At 41.4% G+C, this 21346-nt stretch overlaps 1 protein-coding gene across 1 annotated transcript; it reads left to right on the top strand.

The window, feature by feature from the left end:
* The first annotated feature begins 770 nt into the window (after window positions 1–770).
* Window positions 771–5730, top strand: CRIPTO (cripto, EGF-CFC family member). The gene is made up of 6 exons (XM_077130376.1): window positions 771–1084; window positions 1831–1883; window positions 1970–2104; window positions 2530–2644; window positions 2745–2854; window positions 4518–5730. The coding sequence occupies exons 1-6, from the start codon at window positions 1065–1067 to the stop codon at window positions 4628–4630; spliced, it is 546 nt and encodes a 181-aa protein (XP_076986491.1). The 5' UTR covers window positions 771–1064; the 3' UTR covers window positions 4631–5730.
* The last annotated feature ends 15616 nt before the right edge of the window (window positions 5731–21346 follow it).

The following is a 21346-nucleotide window of genomic DNA, read 5'->3' as shown; positions in this document are numbered from 1 at the left end:
AGTCCAGTGGCAAGGCTGAAGTGGCCTCCCGGCGGGATTGCAGTTAACAAAAGTCTTCCCTGGTGCACAGGTTGGAGATTACAGGCGGCCTCCCCCGCTCCCCGCTGCAGACCCCCGGCGGTCGCGCCCCCACCCCCAGCCTCCCCGCACCTTCGCCGCTCCGGCTCGGCCAGTCCTCGGCGCGTGCACCCGGCGCCCGCTGCCGCCGGCTTCCAGCCTTGGCATGCAGCTCAGGTCCGCCTGGAACTGACGCACTCCCACGAGGTCTGCAACCCCGGGGGCGCCCCTGAACTTCGCGACCCAGCGCCGCCCAGGCTGCAGCTCCATTGCAAGCTTCCTGGTCTTTCTCTCCACGAACCTAATTTCCCGCTTACCTTTCTTGGCTACCTGGGTACCCCCAGGACCAAGCGTAGGGCCCGACACACTTTTCTTGGAAAAACAAAGAGGAAAGCAAATTTCAAGAAATGAAACCTGGAAATAAAATACCAAACGCCCCGAGAGACCCATCTTTCCACCACTTTCTCTAACTTGGTAGAGTAAATTGATTTCCCTTTTCTGCAAAGACTAAATCAGATTTTTAACCATCAAATATCGATAGAGACACTCGGGACTAGTTAACCACAGTTTTGCAAGGCTCGGCCTTTTCCTTATCTGGCATTCTTTCAGCCGTTTGGCCGCCGCTCACCTCGGGCCCTGGGGCGTTTGGGCTTTGTCCTGGGCGCCGGCCTGGCCCCACCCACACCTGAGAGTTTTCCCCGCCGCCCTGGAGGTTTGTTGTTGAGGAAAGAGATTCCCCGGAAAGACCAAATTCCGGGCTTAAGGTCAAAGCATTCATTACGGCTGAAGAGTGTTTTGAAGCCCGGCTTCTTGCCCATCCGAATTCCGGCTTCTCCTAATTCCTTCTGGGAAAAGCGCATTTTTTATTCGGAATATTTCTCTTTTAAAATTCCCGTTTCACTTCGGGAAAGTAGTGTTTTTCTTTGAGGGTTTTGGCGATGCCCCGGGTCCGTTAAAGCCATGCTATCATTTTTTCCCTTAAATTGAGAGCTGTGGACGGCAGGAAGATGGAGTGCTTTTTTTCCAGGTAAGAACCAATCTTGAATATTTGGTGATTAGAGGCTGCTAGGTTAGGAATTAATGTTCTGCGGCAGTCTTTTGTTTGATTTTGTCTTGCTTAGACCTCTAAAGAGCTAGTGGTGCAGCTGTTTTTCTTGGCAGACAGGGAAGCTCACACTTAAAGTTACATCTAACTTTACTATTTATTGGCTCTGAACATTGTTAATCCCGTTTCTGGCTTTGCCTATGAAATGGTTGGCGTTTTCCTGCGCTTTGTGTGTGAAACGGCCAATCTCGCAACCAAATTAAAACTTTCTGAAAAGGTTAAAAGTAGAGATAGAGTCAATATCTGCGAAACCATTCAGTTTAATAGAAAAAAAATTTAACCTTCAACCTTTTAAACAACTGATTCAAGTGAAAAAGTTTGTAAAAAGTGATTCATCGATAAGGTGAAACATGCAGCCATTTTAAAATTCTTATGAGAAAAGTGTGTTATGTGAAATAGAAGATAAAGGATTTATGTCTACTTAGAATAATATGAACACAGGGCTACGTAATAATGCATCGGGAAAAGAGTTGGATTTTTTTCTTTATGTGGTTGCATGAATTAGTCAACCATTAAAATAAGAAAGGGAAAAGAAAATGAAAGAGGTGGAGCTTACAAAAATCCCCTTTGTCTTCTGTGGTCCTGGTGTTAGAGTGGACCCAGGTGTTAAACTGCAAGGGTTTGCTTTGCTTTGTTTTGCTAACAGATGTCTGATTTCCTCCTCCTAGTGTGATTTTTATCATGGCCATTTCCAAAGTATTTGAGCTGGGATTAGTTGCTGGTGAGAGACTTTTATTTTTCTTCTGATCACTAACAATTTTTAGGTGGCCTGAAACACAGACTGCATGGGTTGATTTTGTCTTTAAGCATTGGGCCACGGTGAACTTGCACGTCCATCACAGGGAGACCCGGACTTAAGAGGTGGCGACGCTCGGTCCCAGGAGAAGCCTGCAACTCATGATCAGTATCTCCAGTTGGTGCCATTCCCGGGAATCCAGAAGAGTAAGTTGTACCTGCCTTAAATCTATGGCGTGAGATCTTGGTTACCGTCCTTCATTTGACTCTTGAGTTCTTCTTTGACTTTTTCCCTAAGAGTGACTCATTTCACCTGATTCTGGTGAGCTGGGCAGGGGGTTGGACTGGTTTGGGTTGTGGAGATGAGACTGGGATTTTGTAGTTCACCTCGGTGGAACTCTGTCTCCCTCTTCTGATTCCACTTCTGCCCCTTGGGATTCGGGCACCCACCACTGGGCCTGCAAATGGGCATAGGTATAAAAGGCATAGTCTTACTGTGAGGATCACACTTTGGGGACATCTGTAAACACTTTGGGGAAGATTAAGTCCTAAACCAATTAGCCTTTGCTCACAGGAATTGCCCTCCGGGCTTTTCAATCCCTTCACCCTTTCCAACTCTGCTCACATTTCAGCTCAAGAACTCAACAAAACCTGCTGTCTGAATGGGGGAACCTGCATGCTGGGGTCCTTTTGTGCCTGCACCCCGTACTTCTATGGACGGAACTGTGAGCATGACAGGCGCAGGAAGTAAGCCATTTAAGGGGAGAAGGGGAGAGAATGGAGAGTAATGGAAAGGAGCAGTTGGAATTTAAAATGTATATGTATTGCCTTGTCTGTTCATTCTCAGGAACTGTGACTCTGTGAGCCATGGCACCTGGCTCCCCAGGAAGTGTTCCCTGTGCAAATGCTGGGAAGGCTGGCTTCACTGCTTCTCCCAGACATTTCTACCTGGTTGTGGTGAGTAGGTGTGCCTCTCTTATGCCCTCTCAGGTTAGTTGCCTGTTGGCACTGAGTTAACAGGGTATCCCTTCATACCTCATGGCTCCCTAGACCCTCCTGTCAGAAAAGACCAAAGTTCTGTTTGTAAAAGCATCAGTGAAACTCCAGAGAAGATAATCACATCGGCAACCTTGGTGTTTGCTCCCTCAGACATGTAGCTGGTCTTGTTACCTTTCGGATAGAGAGCCGTTTCCAGTCTATTTGACATCCTTTTATATTCTTTGAGCCTTTGCTGAAGAAATAAACAAGCACTTAGTCTGTTATAACACTAAGAGGTGCTCTCTGATGTTACTTTTCTTTGGGGAGGAGACCCCAAATTATTTCCAGGATGGACCACTCAATTGGTAGCTGTTTTGGTTTGCTGAAGCTGCTAGAATGCAATGTACTAGAAATGGGTTGGCTTTTTCAAAGAGGATTTATTACATTACAGATGTACTGTCCTCAGGCCATGAAAATGTCTGAATTAAGGCATCCAAAGAAAGATACTTTGACTCTGAAGAAAGGCATGGGAAGGCACATGGTGATAACTGCTGTCCTCTACCAGCTTCTGGTTTCAAACAGCTCTCTCAGCTCCTGTTTCCAGTGGCTTTCTTTCTAAGTGTCTGTGGGTCCTCACTTAGCTTCTCAGGGGCAGACTTTGGGTTTCATCTCTTAGCATCTCCAAACATCTATGTCTGGTTTCATCTCTCTGCTCTCTATGTCAGCTCTGAGCTCTCTCTGTTTTCTGCTTTGTAGTCTCTTCATAGAGGACTCTAGTAAAAGGATTAAGCCCTCCTTGAGTGGGTGGGTCTCATCTCCATGAAAGCCGCCTAATCTCACCCATAAGATTGGATTAGAAGAACATGGCTTTTCTGGGGTTCATAATAGTTTCAAACCAGCACAGCAGTGAACAGCAGTGTCAGGGCACCGAAATCCAATGAGCACCCCTAAATTTGCACCAAAGGCTTGACCCCACTTTCATCCTTTAGGAACTTCTTCCTACATGGCCCCTTTAGTAATTGGTCTCAGAACACTTTCACCTTTTTGGTTCACATTAGTTTGAGAAAAGCAATGAAAAGAAAGGCAGGGTCCGGGAGGACACAAGATAGGGTCTTCTTCCCACCCCAACTGGGCCAGACTTCTAGGACCAGTCCAGTTCGGATGCCCTTCATGGTCCTGACCCAGAAAGGACTTCGATGGGACCTTCAACCCAGACAAGGATTATGTCTTTTCCATGCATTCCCCAGTGTCAGGCACAAGGAAGGCAGGTTTAACAGACCGTTGGGTACCATGTTTTCTTCCTGGAATTGGAGGCCCAAAGCATGCCATCCCCTTATCAGAGCCTAACTAAATTCTGTCCCGCCCCTGCAATTAAAGGTATCACCCTTGGGGGCAGGTTACAAAGCATGAAAGCATGTGTCCAGGGAAGAGTGAGCCAACAATAGGCCCATGGCAACTTTTGTTGAAAGTCTTTTTCTGGGAAGTCTTTTACCTGTACTGTTGATCCCCTGCTTAGGGGGTCACTGTACTCAAACTGTTGGACTCCAGAGTTTTTGGCTTGCATAGATAGGCCATGTGTGTGGGCAGCAGGATAAATTGCTGGAGAGATTTTCTTCAATGACCAAGTATCCCTACCTTCCAGACGGCCATGTGATGGACGAGCCCCTCATGGCTTCCAGGACTCCAAAATTGGCACCATCTGCATGTACCACTCTACTGCTGGCTGGCTTCTACCTTTCTACCCAAAGTTATTAATCAACGTTTGCCTTTCTCTGGAATGAGATTAGATGCTGTGAAAATTTCATGGCAGCCTCTGAAGTTGCCACTCTAATATCATAACTGAAAGATGATCGTTTGTTAATTACCTTGAAATAATGAGTATAGTTCCATGATAGTCCCTAATACTTCCTTAAAGTACTAGTACTACTTTCACAACTCCACCCCCAGCCCTCTCTCCACACACACAATAAAAAGACTTTAAAAAAAAAAAAAGCCGGTCATATCTATATTGTGCCCTTATCCTGTGTTTCTCAAATCATTAGTGCTAACTAATAATAATGAGTTAATATTTTCTTTCAAGCAATTCAGTTCTGTCTCCAGGTTACTAAAGTCTAATCCTAATGTGGAACAGAAGATAAAGTTTTGAGTAGAGTCGATTAAAATCTAAGACAGTATCTTTAAAAGAAATGGAAGGATGCCTTTGTACCAGAGAGCCAGGGAAGAAAAGAGGAAGCAAACGGAGAGAGAGTGGAGAAGAGAAAATTAATTATTTGCTGTTTAGATTGATGTAGAGAAGCAAGTTAGAAAACTAAATTGAAGAGCAATTTTCTCTCACCTCTGGGAAGTCACATAAGACAAGAATGCCCCCTTTTCCCAAGGCATTGTAAGGAGGAGAAAGTCTCCTGGAGAAAAAATTATATCTGAATTTCTCCCAGTAAGATTGGTTAATAAATTGTTTTCTTTCAGGCTATACAATTATTTTAACTGTTGTAGATGACAAGGGAAAACGTTTACAATATGTTTAGTTAAAAACCAGCTGATCAAACTAGATATTGTAAATCCCATTTTTTAAATATGTGGTGTGTTTTTGTATGCACAAAAAAATGGGGACTATATTAGCCAAAAAGTAAACAAGTTATTTCTAGGTGTTAAAGTGAACATGCTGTGTGGTGGTGGGTTTTTTCCTTGATGCACTTTTGTAGTTTCCATGGCGAGGATATATTGTGTTTGTTTTCATAGGGAACATGAAGACTACATCTGCCTTAAAAATAAGAGACCATAAAAACCAAGAGCTTAGGGTAGTTGCCCAGTTTTGTTTTTTAAAAGCAGTTTTATTGAGATATATTCACATACCATGCAATCCAAAGTATACAATCAGTAGCTTTTAGTGTAATCACAGTTGTACATGCTTCACCACAATCAATATTAGAACATTTTTATTTCTTCAAAAAGAAAACCCCATCCCCCTTAGCAGTTACCTCTCATTCCTTCTATGGTTCACCAGCCCTACAAAAGCACTGATCTAATTCAATCTCTATAGATGTGTTTATATTTACATTTTATGTAAAACTTTGTATCTGGTTGCTTTCACTTAGCATAATGGTTTTTTGTGTGTGGCTGTTAATTAGCTTTTTTAAAATAGAAATTTTAGGTCTGCAGAAAAGTCATGTAAAAAATGCAATGTTCCCATATGCCCTGCTATTGACACTTTGCATTAGTATGGTACTTTGTTCTTTTGAGGGAAGTATTAAAATATTACTGTTAACCATAGTCCATAGTTTACATTAGGTGTATTTTTCCCATATTCCACCTTATTATGAACATCTTGTAATAGTGTTATACATTTGTTATAATTCGTAAAAGAACATTCTTGTACTTGTACCCACAGTGCATTGTCCACAACAGGGCTCACTGTGGCACAGCCCAGTGTCTTCTGACTTTCCTTCTAATAACATGCATGACCTAAAACTTCCCTTTCAATCACATTCACAAACATAATACTGTTAATTACATTCATGGTAATGTGCTACCATCACTACTATCCATTTCCAAACATGTACAATCAACCTAAATAGAAATTCTGTACAAATTCTCCCCATTCTATCTCCTGGTAATCGATTTTCTAGACACTAATATTATAAATTTGCTTATTATATTAGTTCATATCAGTGACATCATACAGTATTTTCCCTTTTGTGTCTGACTTATTTCGGTCAACATAATGTCCTCAAGGTTCATCCATCTAGTCACATGCTTCAGGACTTCATTCCTTCATACTGCTGAATAATAATCCGTCATACATAGATCCGCTCATTGGTCGTTGATCTTTGGGTGGCTTCCTTTATTTGGCAATTGTGAGTAATGCTGCTTTGACCCTCAATGTGCAAATGTCTGGTTCTAGCCCTGCTTTCACTACTTCTGGGAATATACCTAGCAGCAGGATTGATAGATCATATGGTAATTCTATACTTAGTTTCCTAAGGAACCACCAAGTCCTTCCAAAGTGGGTGCACCTTCTTACATTTGCATAAGCCAATCTCTGATTGGTTTATTGAGGTCTTCTAGTCTAGAGTCAGTGTAGGTTGTTCGTGTGCTTCTAGGAACTTAAACATTTCATCTACGTTGTCTAGTTTGTTGGCATACAGTTGATCATAGTATCCTCTTATGACCATGGACCTGCTCTCTCATTTCTGATTTTATTTATCAGAATAAATTTATCTTCTCTCCTTTCGTCTTTATCAATCTAGCTAAGGGGTTGTGAATTTCGTTGATCTTCTCAAAGAACCAACTTTTGGTTTTATTGCTTCTCTTAATTATTTTTGTTCTGAATTTTATTTATTTATGCTCTAATCTCTGTTATTTCTTTCCTTCTGCTTGCTTTGGGATTAGTTGCTGTTCTTTTTTTCTAGTTCTTCGAGATGTGCAGTTAGGTCTTTAATTTTAGCTCTTCCTTTTTAATGTAGGTGTTTAGGGCTATAAATTTCCCTCTCAGCACTTCCTTTGCTGAATCCCATAGGTTTTGATATGTGTGCTCTCATTTTCATTCATCTTGAGATATTGACTGATTTCCTCTGAAATTTCTTCTTTGACCCACTGATTAATAGTGTGTTGTTTAACCTCCATCTGTTTGTGAGTTTTCCAGTTCTCTGCCTGTTACTGATTTCTAGCTTCATTCCATTATGTTAAGAGAATGGGCTTTGTATAATTTCAATCTTTATAAATGTATTGAGATCTGTTTTGGGACTCAGCCTTGGAGTGCAGTGTTCTGTATATGTTTGTTAGGTCTGGTTCATTCATCATATTATTCACATTCTTTTTGTCCATATTGATTCTTGGTCTAGAGAGTCCTACCCCATACTTTCTCTGCAGGACCTGACACACATAGGTGTCAGCTCATGTCCAGTCCCTTCCCTCTGCTGGGTGGTAATCAGGGCAGCAGGAACGTGGCCATGATCAGCCTCTACAAAGGCTGCCAGCCTATGGAGTCTAGTGGAGGCTTTCGAGATTCCTTGTATGAGCAAGAAGGAAGAATGCAGTTAGAGTGTGAACTCACTGTTTTGACTTTGAGCTGCTTTTTTTTTAAAGCTCATTAAAAAAATAATAATTCCAAAGTCCACAAGATCATTTGACTGTACATTATTTGTACCAGCGTCAAGAGTACTCAGCTTGGTAAACTAGGTACCTACACTCCTTTGATAAGAAAACCAAAAACAATGAAAGAAGTAGACTAAATTGCAGTAAAGAAGGTGGCAGGAAATACAGAGGGAGGCCAGCACTGGGATGCAGTGCTAAGGACTCGGACAAGGTCACCCCTAACAAGCATCAGAGGAGCAGGTGGAAGAAGAAGGCACAACCCATGGAGAGAACGTAAAGGTAGAGGGAATTCCCAGAAGTGTACTGACCACAGTAAATGTGCAGAGAAGTCAGAAAGGAAACTGATTTCAACCCTGTTTTAGATTCCTAATGCTGCCAAAATGTGTTATTAGTATAATAATGGGTTGGCTTTTATGAAGGGGATTTATTAAGTTACAAGATCACAGTTCTAAGGCCATAAAAATGACCAAACTAAGGCATCCAGGGAAAGATACCTTGACTCAAGAAAGGCCGATGGCATCTGGAACACCTGTCAGCCAGGAAGGCATGTGGCTGGCATCTGCTGGTCCTTTGGCTTTTGGTTTCAAACAGCTTCCCTGGTGCCTAGAGTGTACAGTGATAGTGACTAAATGTACAAATTAAAAAGGGTTTTTACATGAGGAAGAACAAAGGAATGTCAAAATTGCAGGGTCTTGAAAATAGATGGTCATTCATATTTTAAAACTTCAACTTCTGTGTGAGACTAAAGCAAGAAATACTTGGTATGAAATTTATTCTTTGACTAGTGCATTTCCTAATTTAACTTATATGGACAGTTTAATTGAACACCTTAAATACATGGAACCTCATGGAACCATGAGACTTAGTAGGTTTGTCCAGGTTAGTGTGATGTCCCAATAAATCCCAGAGTGATTTGAACAGTGAATAAAGAAGTATTTGCAAAGCCCCCTTGGGGGAATGGTGAGAAAGGGGGAAAAATTCAACTTCCGCATTTGGAGAATTCATGATATTCTTGTCAGCAGAGGGACAACCAAATCAACAGGCCAAGCCCTCAATCCTGGGGTTTGTCCCTATGAAACTTATCCCCACAAAGGATAGGCTAAGCCTACTTACAATTAGGCCTAAGAGTCACACCCAGAGAATCTCTTCTGTTGCTCAGATGTGGCCTGTCTCTCTCAACCAACATGGCAAGCAAACTCGCTGCTCTCCCCTACTCTACGTGGGGCATGACTCCCAGGGGTGTGGACCTTCCTGGCAGTGTGGGACAGAAATCCTAGAATGAGCTGGGACTTGGCATCAAGGGATTGAGAAAACCTCAACTGAAAGGGGGAAAAGAGAAATGAGACAAAATAAACTGTCATTGGCTGAGAGATATCAAACTGAATCAAGAGGTTATCCTGACGCTTGTTCTTACACATTATACAGATACCCCTTTTTAGTTATGGTGTATTAGAGTGGCTAGAGGGAATTACCTAAAACTGTAGAGCTGTGTTCTAGTAGCCATATTTCTTGAAGATAATTGTATAATGATGTAGCTTTCACAATGTGACTGTGTGATTGTGAAAACCTTGTGTCTGATGTTCCTTTTATCTACGGTATGGACAGATGAGTAAAAAATATGGATAAGAAATAAAGAATGGGGGAACCAAGGTTAAAATAAATTGAGTAGATTGAAATACTGGTGATCAATGAGAGGGAATGGTAAAGGGTATGGCATGTATGATTTTTTCTTTCTTTTGCTGAAGAGATGCAAATGTTCAAAAAAAATGAACATGGCGATGAATATACAACTATGTGATATTGTGAGCCATTGATTGTAACCATGTCAAGAATGTTTGTATGTCAAGACTGCATCTTTGTTCGTTGTTTATAATAAACATTTTTTTTTAATTAAAAAAAAAACAGCTTCCTTGGGTGTGTTTTCTTTCTACATCTCCAAATATCTCTCTGCGTGGGCTCTGAAGCTTTTTCCGAAATGGTTCCCTCTTAAAAGACCCCAGGAAGGGACCAAACCTGAATGGGTGGAGATGCATTTCTAGGGAAACAACCTAATCAAAAGGTTTCATCCAAAATTGGGTGGATCACACCTCCATGGAAACAACTTCATCAAAAAGTTCTCACCCACTTCCTCAAGTTGAATTCTTGATATTCTCACAAGCAGTGTGGGCAACCAAAGCTATAGGCTGAGCCCCAAGTCTTGGGGTTTGTTCATATGAAACTTAACCCCATGAAGGATAGGTCAAGCCTACTTAAAATTAGGCCTAAGAGTCACCCCCAAGAGAACCTCTTTTGTTGCTCAGATGTGGCCTCTCTCCAGCCAACACAACAAGCAAACTCACTGCCCTCTCCCTGTCTACATGGGACATGACTCCCAGGGGTGTGGACCTTCCTGGCAACGTAGGACAGAAATCCTGGAATGAGCTGGGACTCAGCATCAAGGGATTGAGAAAATCTTGACCAAAAGGGGGAAGACCAAAATGAGACAAAATAAAGTGTCAGTGGCTGAAGAGGTTCCAAACAGAGTAGAGAGGTTATCCTGGAGGTTATTTGTACGCATTAAATAGATATCACCATGTTACTCAAGATGTAATGGAGAGGCTGGAGGGAACTGCCTGAAAATGTGGAGCGTGTTCCAGTAGCCATGTTTCTTGAAAATGATTTAATAATGATAGCAGCTTTCACAATGTGAATGTGTGATTGTGAAAACCTTGTGTCTGATGCTCCTTTTACCTACCTTATCAACAGACAAGTAAAGCATATGGAATAAAAATAAATAATAGGGGAAACAAATGTTAAAATAAATTTAGATTGAAATGCTAGTGATTGATGAAAGGGAGGGGTAAGGGGTATGGTATGTATGAATTTTTTTCTGTTGTCTTATTTCTTTTTCTGAATTGATGCAAATGTTCTAAGAAATGATCACGATGATGAATATGCAACTATGTGATGATATTGTGAATTGCTTGTTATATATGTAGAACGAAATGATTAAAAGTTAAAAAACAAAAAGTTCTCACCCAACAATATTGAACCAGGATTAAAGAACATGGTTTTTCTGGGTACACACAGTAGCTTCAAACCAGAACAAACCCCAGGGACATGCACCCCAGGCCCTGCTGACCACACACTGGCCACCCCAGGAGCCTGACCTCACAAGCTGGTCCAGGAGCACAGCAAGGACAAACACCAAATTTTAAAAGCTGGCAGAGCTTTCTGTGGGCCTTAAGAAGGGGTTATGAATTTTTCCAATATGAATATGCAGAAGGTTTTAATTGTTAACAGCATTATGAAAATTGGCTGCAAAAAATTACAAAAGATTAAAGGCTGGTTTGTCAAATTAATAAATTTAGAGTTGCTTTTCAATTTATACAATAGCCCTTTGAATTTGATGTTAACAATGAGATGATGCAAGAGTTGGTGAATTAACTTGGACAGATGTAGTTTTGAAACTAATATGCTTTTGCTTCAAAGTCAAATAAATTCTTCTAAAATAGCTGAAGCAGTTTTGTAAATATGGATGCGAATATTAAAGTAAAGTGAGTGATGTTTTTGGTATTTGATGCAGTTATTGGAAAACTATAAAGTATGCTTGGAATAACAAGTATGTGAACCTACTTCTTCACCTGTGAATTTTATGACGTCTAAATACTGATCAAGTATTCCTGATGAAAATTTAAGCATCCAAACTGAGCTAGTCTATAAGAGTAAAAGACATACTAGATTTCAAAGATATAGTACAAAATATCTCATTAATAATTTTTATATTGATAACACATTGAGAAGGAAATATTTTGGTCATATTGGGTTCAGTAAAATATAGTATTAAAATTTTTGAATGCATCCATACTAAAGAGCTTTACCCATTATTCAAGAATACATACAAACTGGGCAGGCCACGGTGGCTCAGCAGGCAAGAATGCTTGCCTGCCATACCAGAGGACCCGGGTTCATTTCCCGGTGCCTGCCCATGTAAAAAATAAAAAAAGAAAAAGAAAAGAAAATAATACATACTAACAAAAAATATACATTTGAAATATACATATATATATATATATATATATATAAAGGGGTTATGAGCCTTAAACTGCAATGTTCTTAATATTTTCTATTTGCAAGGTAACTTTCAGCAAATATCTCTGAGCTGTCACTCATCATCACAGAGCCAAGATTTGGCGGCTGCAGCTTTCATTTGGCAAAACACATAGAGAAATAAAAGAGTCACAGGATCAGAAAACGAGTTTGAGATTTAGTCTGCTAAAGCCAAGATCTGGGGGTGGGGGGTTGGGCACTGGGGTGGTGACCCAAGACCAACACCCTGACTGCATGAGGTGGTCACACACATGTCAGGGTAGGGGTGGCCAGCCATGTTTGTCTGGGGAGGGTCAAGAACGTTATTATAATCATCAAGTTGCACAAAACTCTCACCCCCAAACATGACCTCATGATGCAAAGCCCCCTCCTGCCAGGGCAACCACCAAAATCAGGCTGAGCCTCAGGTTAGCCAGCCTCAGGCTTCTGTTGCCTACTGGATATCATTGCTCTTAGGCAAAATAAGCCAGGAACAAAAGAGCAAATATTGTATGATCTCATTTAGAAAATAATAAGAAAACAGGCCTAGATTGTAAACTCTTATACAGTCACATCTAGTCTGGAGGGGTAATTGTTCTCTCTGGATTTTGACAGGCTGTTTTGTATATGTATAAAACATACATATTACAGATAAGGAAGCCAATCAAGTTGGGATTAAGGTAATTCAGTATTTCAGTTTGCTAGCTGCCGGAATGTAATATGCCAGAAATGGAATGGCTTTTAAAAAGCAGAATTTAATAAGTTGCTAATTTACAGTTTTAAGGCTGAGAAATGGTCCCAATTGAAACAAGTCCATAGAAATGTCCAATTTAAGGCATCCAGAGACAAGATACCTTAGTTCAAGAAGGCCAATGAAGTTCAATGTTTCTCTCTCAGCGGGAAAGGCACTTGGCAAATTTAGCAGTGTCTTCTGGCTTTCTCGTGGCTCTACAAAAGGAACTCTCTCCAAAATGTTTCCTCTTTTAAAGGATTCCAGGAAGCAACTCCACCTTCAGTGGGTGAAGACACACCTCCATGGAAATCATCTAATCAAAAGTTACTACCCACAATTGGGCGGGTCACATCTCCATGGGAACATCAATATGCTCCCACCCAGCAATATTGAATGAGGATTAAAGGACATGGCTTTTCTGGGGTCCACCACAGATTCAAACCAGCACATTCAGAATACAGGGGTAAGGAAGACATTGTCTGTATTTTAGAACCTCATCTATTCTTTGAGACCAAAGGAAGAAAGGTTTATTTTGTCCAGGATCTAAATTTTCTGTAGCACATAATCTAACTCAACCTGTCTGGATAGATCATTTAAATAATCCAAACGCACAAAGCCCAGAGTAAGAATGGGGGTCTTTAATCCTGTATAGCTTAATGTAATGCCTGGATACATCCCAGCGTATATTAAGCAGATAGTCAAAAAGTATTGGCAAAGTCCCTTGAGGTATGGGAGAAGAAAAAATGAAACTATTAAAAGTTACCACCAGGGAAACCCCTAGTGCTTTTTCAAACATTAGGGACACCCAAATCAATAGACCAAGCCCTTGATCTTGTGAAGGTTTGTGAAGCTTATGCAATGAAGAAGCTTGGCCTCCCTATAGGTATGCCTAAGAGTTACTTCTAGAGAACCTCTTTTGTTGCTCTGATGTGGCCTCTCTCTCTTTAAGACCAACTCTGCAAGTGAAATCATTGCCCTCCCCTCTATGTGGAACATGACAACCAGGGGTGAAAGTCTCCCTGGCGATGTGGGAGATGACTCCCAGGGACAAGACTGACCCTGGCACTGTGCAATCAACAATGCCATCCTTATCAAAAGGGAGGAAAGAAGTGTAACAAATAAGGTATCAGTGGCTGAGACAGTTCAGATAGAGTCAGGAGGCTACTCTGAAGGTCACTCTTATGCAACTTCAGTTAGATATTGCTACCTATCATAACTTGCCAAACCCAACCAAAATCATTCCTGCCAATCCTAAAGAACACCTAGGACATTATATAAGATTCTACAAAGATTCCATGCACTAGGGTAACTTTCCAAAAGCCTAAAACCTCCAGATGGGTCCTGGACCAGGTAAGTCCTGAAACACAGAGGGGCTAGATTCTTCAGAACATCAGCTAGTTCCATCCCCCATCCCATATTATCGACAGCCCCTTCCAACAGGAAAAAGTTCGAGTGGGCACAGCCCAAATGCCCCTAAAGAGTGGAAGAAAGATCAAAGGTGATGGTGGAGTTAAATAGAGAAGGTAGGGTTTAACAAATGAGTGTGATTGCTGAATCATATATTGATATTTCTCTAACTCTCCAGTATCTTAGAGCAGCTAGAAGTAAAAACCTAGAATTATGGAGTTGGAACCCATGCCAAACTCTGAAATCTGTTCTACAACTAACTGTTGCAATGTGCTTTCAAATTTATTGTTTTTTTTCTGTATATGCTATTTTTAACAAAAAATGAAAAGTCTATTGTAATGATGAATGCAGTTATATGATGATGTGAATCATTGATAGTTCACTTTGGATGTTTACATGAACTGTGAATAGAAAATATGTATCAATAAAATAAATAAATTTTTAAAAAGAGATCAAAGGAGAAGGTAGGGTTATAAAAGGGGAGATAGGATTTAACAAATGAGTATGATTCCTGAATCATCGTATTGATCTTTCTTTTAGTCTCCAGTGTCTTGGAGCAGCCAGAAGGAAAAACCTAAAATTGAGGAACTGTAACCCATACTAAACTCTGAAATCTGTTCTATAGGTAATTGTTGAGGTGTGCTTTGAAATGTATTGCTTTTTTGTATATATGTTATTTTTCAAAATAAAATAAAATAATAAATAACAATGAGTTTGGGACATGACTCCCAGGGGTATAATTCTTCCTGGTAAACTGGGAGAGGACTCCCGTGATAAGCTGAGACCCAGTAAGTAGGGATTGAGAAAGCCTTCTCGACCAAAAGGGGAAAGAGATAAATGAGCAAATAAAGTTTCAGTGGCTAAGAGATCTCAAACAGAGTTGAGAGGTTATCCTTGGAGGTTATTCTTATGCACTATATAGATACACCTTTTTAGTTTATGGTGTACTGGAGTGGCTGGAGGGAAGTTGAGCTGTGTTCTAGTAGCCTTGATTCTTTTTTTTAAATTTTTTTAAATTAATTTTTAAATTAAAAAATACATATGAGAAGAAAGAAACACAAACATTCTTAACATACGATCATTCCGTTCTACATATATAATCAGTAATTCAAATATCATCACATAGTTGCATATTCATTATCATGATCATTTCTTAGAACATTTGCATCTATTCAGAAAAAGACAACAGAGAAAGAAATAAAACAAAAACAGAAAAAAAAAATTATACATACCATACCCCTTACCCCTCCCTTTCATTGATCACTAGCATTTCAATCTAAATTTATTTTAACATTTGTTCCCCCATTATTCATTTTTATTCCATATGTTCAACTCATCTGTTGACAAGGTAGATAAAAGGAGCATCAGACACAAGGTTTTCACAATCACACAGTCACATTGTGAAAGCTTTATCATTATACAATCATCATCAAGAAACATGGCTACTGGAACACAGCTCCACGTTTTCAGGCAGTTCCCTCCAGCCTCTCCATTACATCTTGAATAACAAGGTGATATCTATTTAATGCGTAAGAATAACCTCCAGGATAACCTCTCGACTCTGTTTGGAATCTCTCAGCCATTGGCATTTTGTCTCATTTCACTCTTCCCCCTTTTGGTCCAGAAGGTTTTCTCAATCCCTTGATGCTGAGTCTCAGCTCATTCTAAGTAGCCTTGATTCTTGAAGACAATTGTATAAAGCTATAACTTTTACAATGTGACTGTGATTGTGGAAACCTTGTGTCTGATGCTCCTTTTATCCAGGGTGTGGACAGATGAGTGAAAAAATATGGATAAAAAATAAATAAATAATAAGGGGGATAAGGGGTAAAAACAAATCGGGTAGATGGAAATACTGATAGTCAATGAGAGGGGGGTAAGGGGTATGGGATGTGTGAGTTTTTTCTTTTGATTTCTTTTTCTGGAGTGATACAAATGTTCTAAAAAATTGATCATGGTGAAGAATATACAACTATGTGATGATATTGTGAGCTATTGATTGTACACCATGTATGGGCTGTATGTGTGTGAAGATTTGTCAATAAAAATATTTTCTAAAAAATGAGTTCACTTGGATCTGATTTTAACCCAAACCACATGGTTACTTCTAACCTCCCTCTTTCCATTTGTAACTTTTCCAACAGAGAGTTGGAAGCCTCTGGCTCTCATTTTCAAAATATTTATTCATTTGCTCAAACCAAGAATTCATGGCAGTGGTTTCAGATTAGCTATCCCATATAACCACAAAAGACGAACCTACCAACTAGAGTTTCATATTCATTTAAATATTTGGAGTTGGAATTTACATACAGTAAACTGCACAGCTCTTAAGGATATAATGTTAATGACTTTTATCAAATGTGTACACCCATGAAACCCACACTACTATCAAAATATAGAAATTGTCCATCTCGGAAGGTTCTTTGTGTCCCTGCCAGAGGCGATCATTCTAACGCTTTTCACCATGTATCAGCTTTGCCTGTTCCTGAACTTCATATAAATGAAATTTTAAAATCATATACTCTCTTGCATCTGGCATCTTTCCTTCAGCACAGTGTTCATGAGATAAACCATGGTTCTGTGTGTTACAGTAGTTTGTTCCTTTCTATTGCTGAGTATTACATTTATGGCTCTATTATAATTTGTTTACCCATTCCCCTATTGATGGGCCCTTTTTTATGTTTTTTTTTTTTTTTTTTACAGTTTGGGGCTATCATGAATGAAATGAACAATCATCTTTTTCTTTTTGTCCCAGCTGACTGCCACACTCTGAACTTGCAACAGTGACTCAGCGTATCGACACTATCAAACACGGCAGATCAAGCGTGAAGGAGGCAGTTAGGTACGTATGAAGTGATATTTTCCTGAAACTCAGTTCAATAGAAATCAACTCACCAAGGAGTGTCTTTCAAAATGGTGAGGTTTTGCAGGTGTGTTTGTGGGTAGCCCAGAAAGATGTCTTCCAAGGCCAGGCAGGTAATGGGACAGCAGGAGGTAGCCAGGCTGCCACTGAAGGCATCACAGCCAATCTGTCAGGGTTTTTTTCTGCAGGGCAACCCAGCTGTGCCTGTGCTCCTGATTTTCCCTGGGGGATGCTGGTTTGTGACCCGTGGGTCCTCTCTGAACCACCCAGGAGCCCCCAGGGACTGCCCCCCCTTCCCCTCTGATGCTATTTAACTAAGTATCTTGGCAGAAAGGAAAGGTGCTGCGTGGGCTCTGAAAACAGACTTTTCAGAATGTCTATGCCTTTGGCAGTTGTGTGTATTCTGAGCCTTCCTCAGCTTGAATTTGCTGTTTTCCATTTTGATTTTCTGCTGAGATCAACAGTCCCAGACTTTTTTGACCACTCATCCCATTGGGAGATGCTGCTGTAGCATATAATACCCCAATGTATATTCTACATATGTATTACTTGCTAATATAATACATACACTATAAAAATATGCAAGACCAAAAAAATCAGCAATCAGGGCACATCAGTAAACATGACATTATTAATGACATTAATAATTCCAGAGCAAAGCCTACTGTGGCCCCAGGGACAGCTGGCCCCGTATAATGCAAGCACCTTGCATCCAGGAGAGTGAAACACAACCTGGGCTCCCTTCACCCCACCACCCCTCTGGTGGGGAAAGCACCTCTCCTTTGAGCTGCCACTGAATCTCTTCCCACACCTCTTAGAGATTCCATAACACTTTATCACACTGATTTGTTTTCACATCTGCCCCCCTCCAGGGGTCTGGAAGCATCCTCAGCACCTGTGTGCCAGATGCCTGGGACCCAGGAGATTTTTCAGTCATGCTTGATAGATGGAAGAAAGAAGGAATAAAAGGAGGAGAAGGGAGAGAAGAGAAGGGGAGGGAGGCAGAGAGACTGACAAGAGGCCCGTTGCCTTATCTTCTCCTTTTTCATTATCAGCAAACTTTCTTTCTTTTTTTCACAATTAGCACTTCTTGAGATTGTTACACCCCTACCAAGAGGGAAGATGATAAAGGAGATTGCATTTTTAGGGCAGTGTGGCACCCCTTCTAAGGAGTGAGTTCTCTCTACACCCCCAGGGGTGGTCATCCAACAGCTAGGGAGCAAAGCACCCTCCAGGGTCCCTGTGCAGAATCAGCCCTTCTCCCCGCCCCAGCCCCTGTCCCCCTGTCTGCACAGAGGGTTCAACCCTGACCAGGAAAAAAAAAAAAAAAGGAGAGGAGATGAACGTACAGGGAGCTCCTGGTACTTCTAAACTGCACAATTATTTCTTGTGCTGAATATATGATATAAATTCATTCTTCACAGATAAGCCACAGTTTAGTAGAGGAAGAAATCCACGTCAGATTCCAACGTGAGAAAGCAAAAGAAAAGTGGGAAATTATATAATCCCAAATCTCTCAGAGTGTGTTTTTATTGGAAAACTAAAAGACTAAGGACTAGGTAAATCAGCCCATAATGTCAATCTGAAATATTAATGCTGGTTATTGTAGGATTCAATCTTCAAAAAAGTCAACGCAGTTTAGTTTTACCAGACCGAGCCCATCAAATAAAAAAACACATGCTATGAAAAGAACACAGCATCTCATACAGTGCTGTGAAAAGCAAGAGGTCGCTTTTTCTGCAGTAACTGAAGATACTTGAATAATAGGTGTTTCCCTCAGAAGGGCGTCCATAAATAAACAACCGGGTGTGTGCATGCATCAGTCAAAACGTACAAATGTCGAAAGTCCCATCAGACAAAGAATTCGCTCAGGGGATCCTTTGCATAAGACCCTCCCTTGAAGCTTAAAGGCTCTCTCCATTCAGAGCTCTTGATTGGAACACGCCCTACTGCTTGACTTGGCTCCCACTGGGCAGATTCGGCCAAGTAGCTCCAAGTCCAAGAAAACTCTGTGGTCAGAGGAAGGAGGAGGGAAGGTCACAGAGGGAAATAATGAGCAGTTGCTTCGCACCTCCAGAGCCATTAAAAAAACAGAGAGAGAACCATTAGGTGAGAACAACTGGTAATACGCCCTTCTGTTCCTTTCAGCTCAGTCTTCCTGGAAACACAGGGAAGCCCAGCCTCTTCTGAGCTGGAGTCTCAGAGAGCAGCTCTTTGGAGCTGGTTCTCAATTGAACTATCCCCTCTTCTTGCTTATTAGAAGAGGGGACAGCAGCCTGGTGTGCATTGGTCTCCTGAGCCAGCAAACCACCCAGGGCGCAGATTTGGAAAGATTTATTCACACACACCCCAAAATATCCACGTCCCACCCACACCCCCACTGCCCCGAAAACTGCTGGGTATGTAAAGCTGGTGTTCTCTGAAATGCATATGGTTTCTGTTAATCATTGGGGAAGATGCTCTCACTAGGACATGAGTTGTCTTAACTGCCCATTTTACAAATGGCCAAAAGAAGGCCCAGAGCCATAAATCAAGAGATAAATGGATGCGTACACACAAACGTACACACATGCAGACGGCAGTGGAAAATCGTATATCATCGTAGGCGATTTCTGCCTCTTTATCAACCCACCAGTTTCCCCCTTTGAACCTGAGAAAGAAAGTCAAAAGAACCCTTCCCAGGCACTCAGGGAAAGAAACCTTCCTTCTCAGGTTGCCCTCCTCTGGGAAGAGGTGTGGTGAGAAAGAAACACCTTTAAAGAGGATATGGGAGAGCAGGGGACCACAGAAATACTTCTCAAGCTGTCAAGAGCTGGTCCCATCCAAACCTTGGTCTCCCTTCCAGCAGAGAGATTTGGACTTGACAGCCTACGAGCCAAGCTCAGCTCCATTAAGTTCTAGAAAGTAGTTAAACCGCTCCTGAGCAAAACAAGGGCTAGTCCAGGCCTGGCAGATAAACAACACCCAACAAATGTTTTGAAAACAAATGGAAGGAAGATCCTATGGTTGGATTTCCAGTAATTGCTAGCTCTTCCTGTAAGTCTCTTCCAACCGTTTTCCAGCTGTGCAGCCATAATCTAGAGCATCTGTGCTAAACACCCCTAACCAAACCACCCGACAGAGATGAGCATGGAGCAGCCTGGTTCAGTGGTTTCTGAAAATATAAAAATTTCATTTTAATTGGCTTACCAAGGGGGCTGTGTTGTTTTCCTTTTCTCCTTCCCTTTGTGCATTTAATCTTTCACAGTTGTTTTTGCAGAACGCTTTGTAGTTGGCCACACGCACACACCCTCAGTGTTCAGTGTTCAGTAAGTTGCGGTCAGCCTTCCTGAGTGGGACCATGGCCTGGCTGGAGAGGGCCAGCCCCGGGCTCATCCCTGCCCAGCCTCCATCTCAGGAGCTACATCGACTAAAACCCAAAAGATGATTTCTCTGAATATACTTTGCTGATTTTTTTCTGAAAACAATGTTTCCACCGGCCCAGGCCCCCAGACCCACATGCAAGTGGGTTTGTTCTTCCCCAGACGGGGGGTGACTGAGTGGTTTGTGCAGAGCAGGCTCCCACTGGCCGGGTTAGTCTCCAGGGGCTCCTATGGGTCTCTTCGCACTGCTGGAGCGAGGCAGAATGGCCCACCTTGTCCCGAGTCCCACCAGCCTCCCCGGACCTGCCAGCAGAGCAGCCCCGCGTCCTGGAGGCAGAAAGCACAGATGCTCCTTCCCCTGACTGTGGGCTCTGCCCACTGGGTATTTGGGGCTCCCCCCAGAAGGGCTCTTCCTCATCATTTGATGCACCCCCGACGTGTCACCTTTTCAGGGACCCCTGGCTGCTCTCAGATCACCCCTCCCAGGCAGCTGCCATCACAAGATCTCGTTTTCCTTCGTATCATCACTCACCAGGTGAAATTGTCTCTCTTGTTTATTGTCATCGTATTCCTCCACCAGGATTTTTTTTTATTAATTAAAAAAATTTTTTTAAATACTAAAAAACACCAAACAAATGCAAACATTCGTAATTTTTGATCATTCTGTTCTACATATATAACCAGTAATTCACAATATCATTACATAGTTGCATATTCATCATCATGATAATTTCTTGGAACATTTGCATCTATTCAGAAAAAGAAATAAAAGAAAACAGAAAAAAAATCATACATACCATACCGATCACCAGCATTTTACTCTAAATTTATTTTAACATTTGTTCCCCCTATTATTCACCTTCATTCCATATATTTTACTCATCTGTTGATAAGGTAGATAAAAGGAGCATCAGACAAAAGCTTTTCACAATCACACAGTCACA

The sequence above is a fragment of the Tamandua tetradactyla genome, chromosome 15, assembly GCF_023851605.1.
Source record: "Tamandua tetradactyla isolate mTamTet1 chromosome 15, mTamTet1.pri, whole genome shotgun sequence".
Taxonomy (NCBI): Eukaryota; Metazoa; Chordata; class Mammalia; order Pilosa; family Myrmecophagidae; genus Tamandua; species Tamandua tetradactyla.
The sequence above is the reverse complement of the archived record's forward strand: the minus strand, read 5'-3'. Positions and strand labels throughout refer to the sequence as shown.

What these genes read in the sequence shown, in the direction of transcription:
- CRIPTO (XM_077130376.1), top strand. Translation starts at nt 1,065, where the DNA reads ATGGAGTGCTTTTTTTCCAG. An exon ending in ATGGAGTGCTTTTTTTCCAG is followed by an intron (nt 1,085 to 1,830) that starts GTAAGAACCAAT and finishes TCCTCCTCCTAG; the next exon opens with TGTGATTTTTATCATGGCCA. An exon ending in GAGCATGACAGGCGCAGGAA is followed by an intron (nt 2,645 to 2,744) that starts GTAAGCCATTTA and finishes GTTCATTCTCAG; the next exon opens with GAACTGTGACTCTGTGAGCC.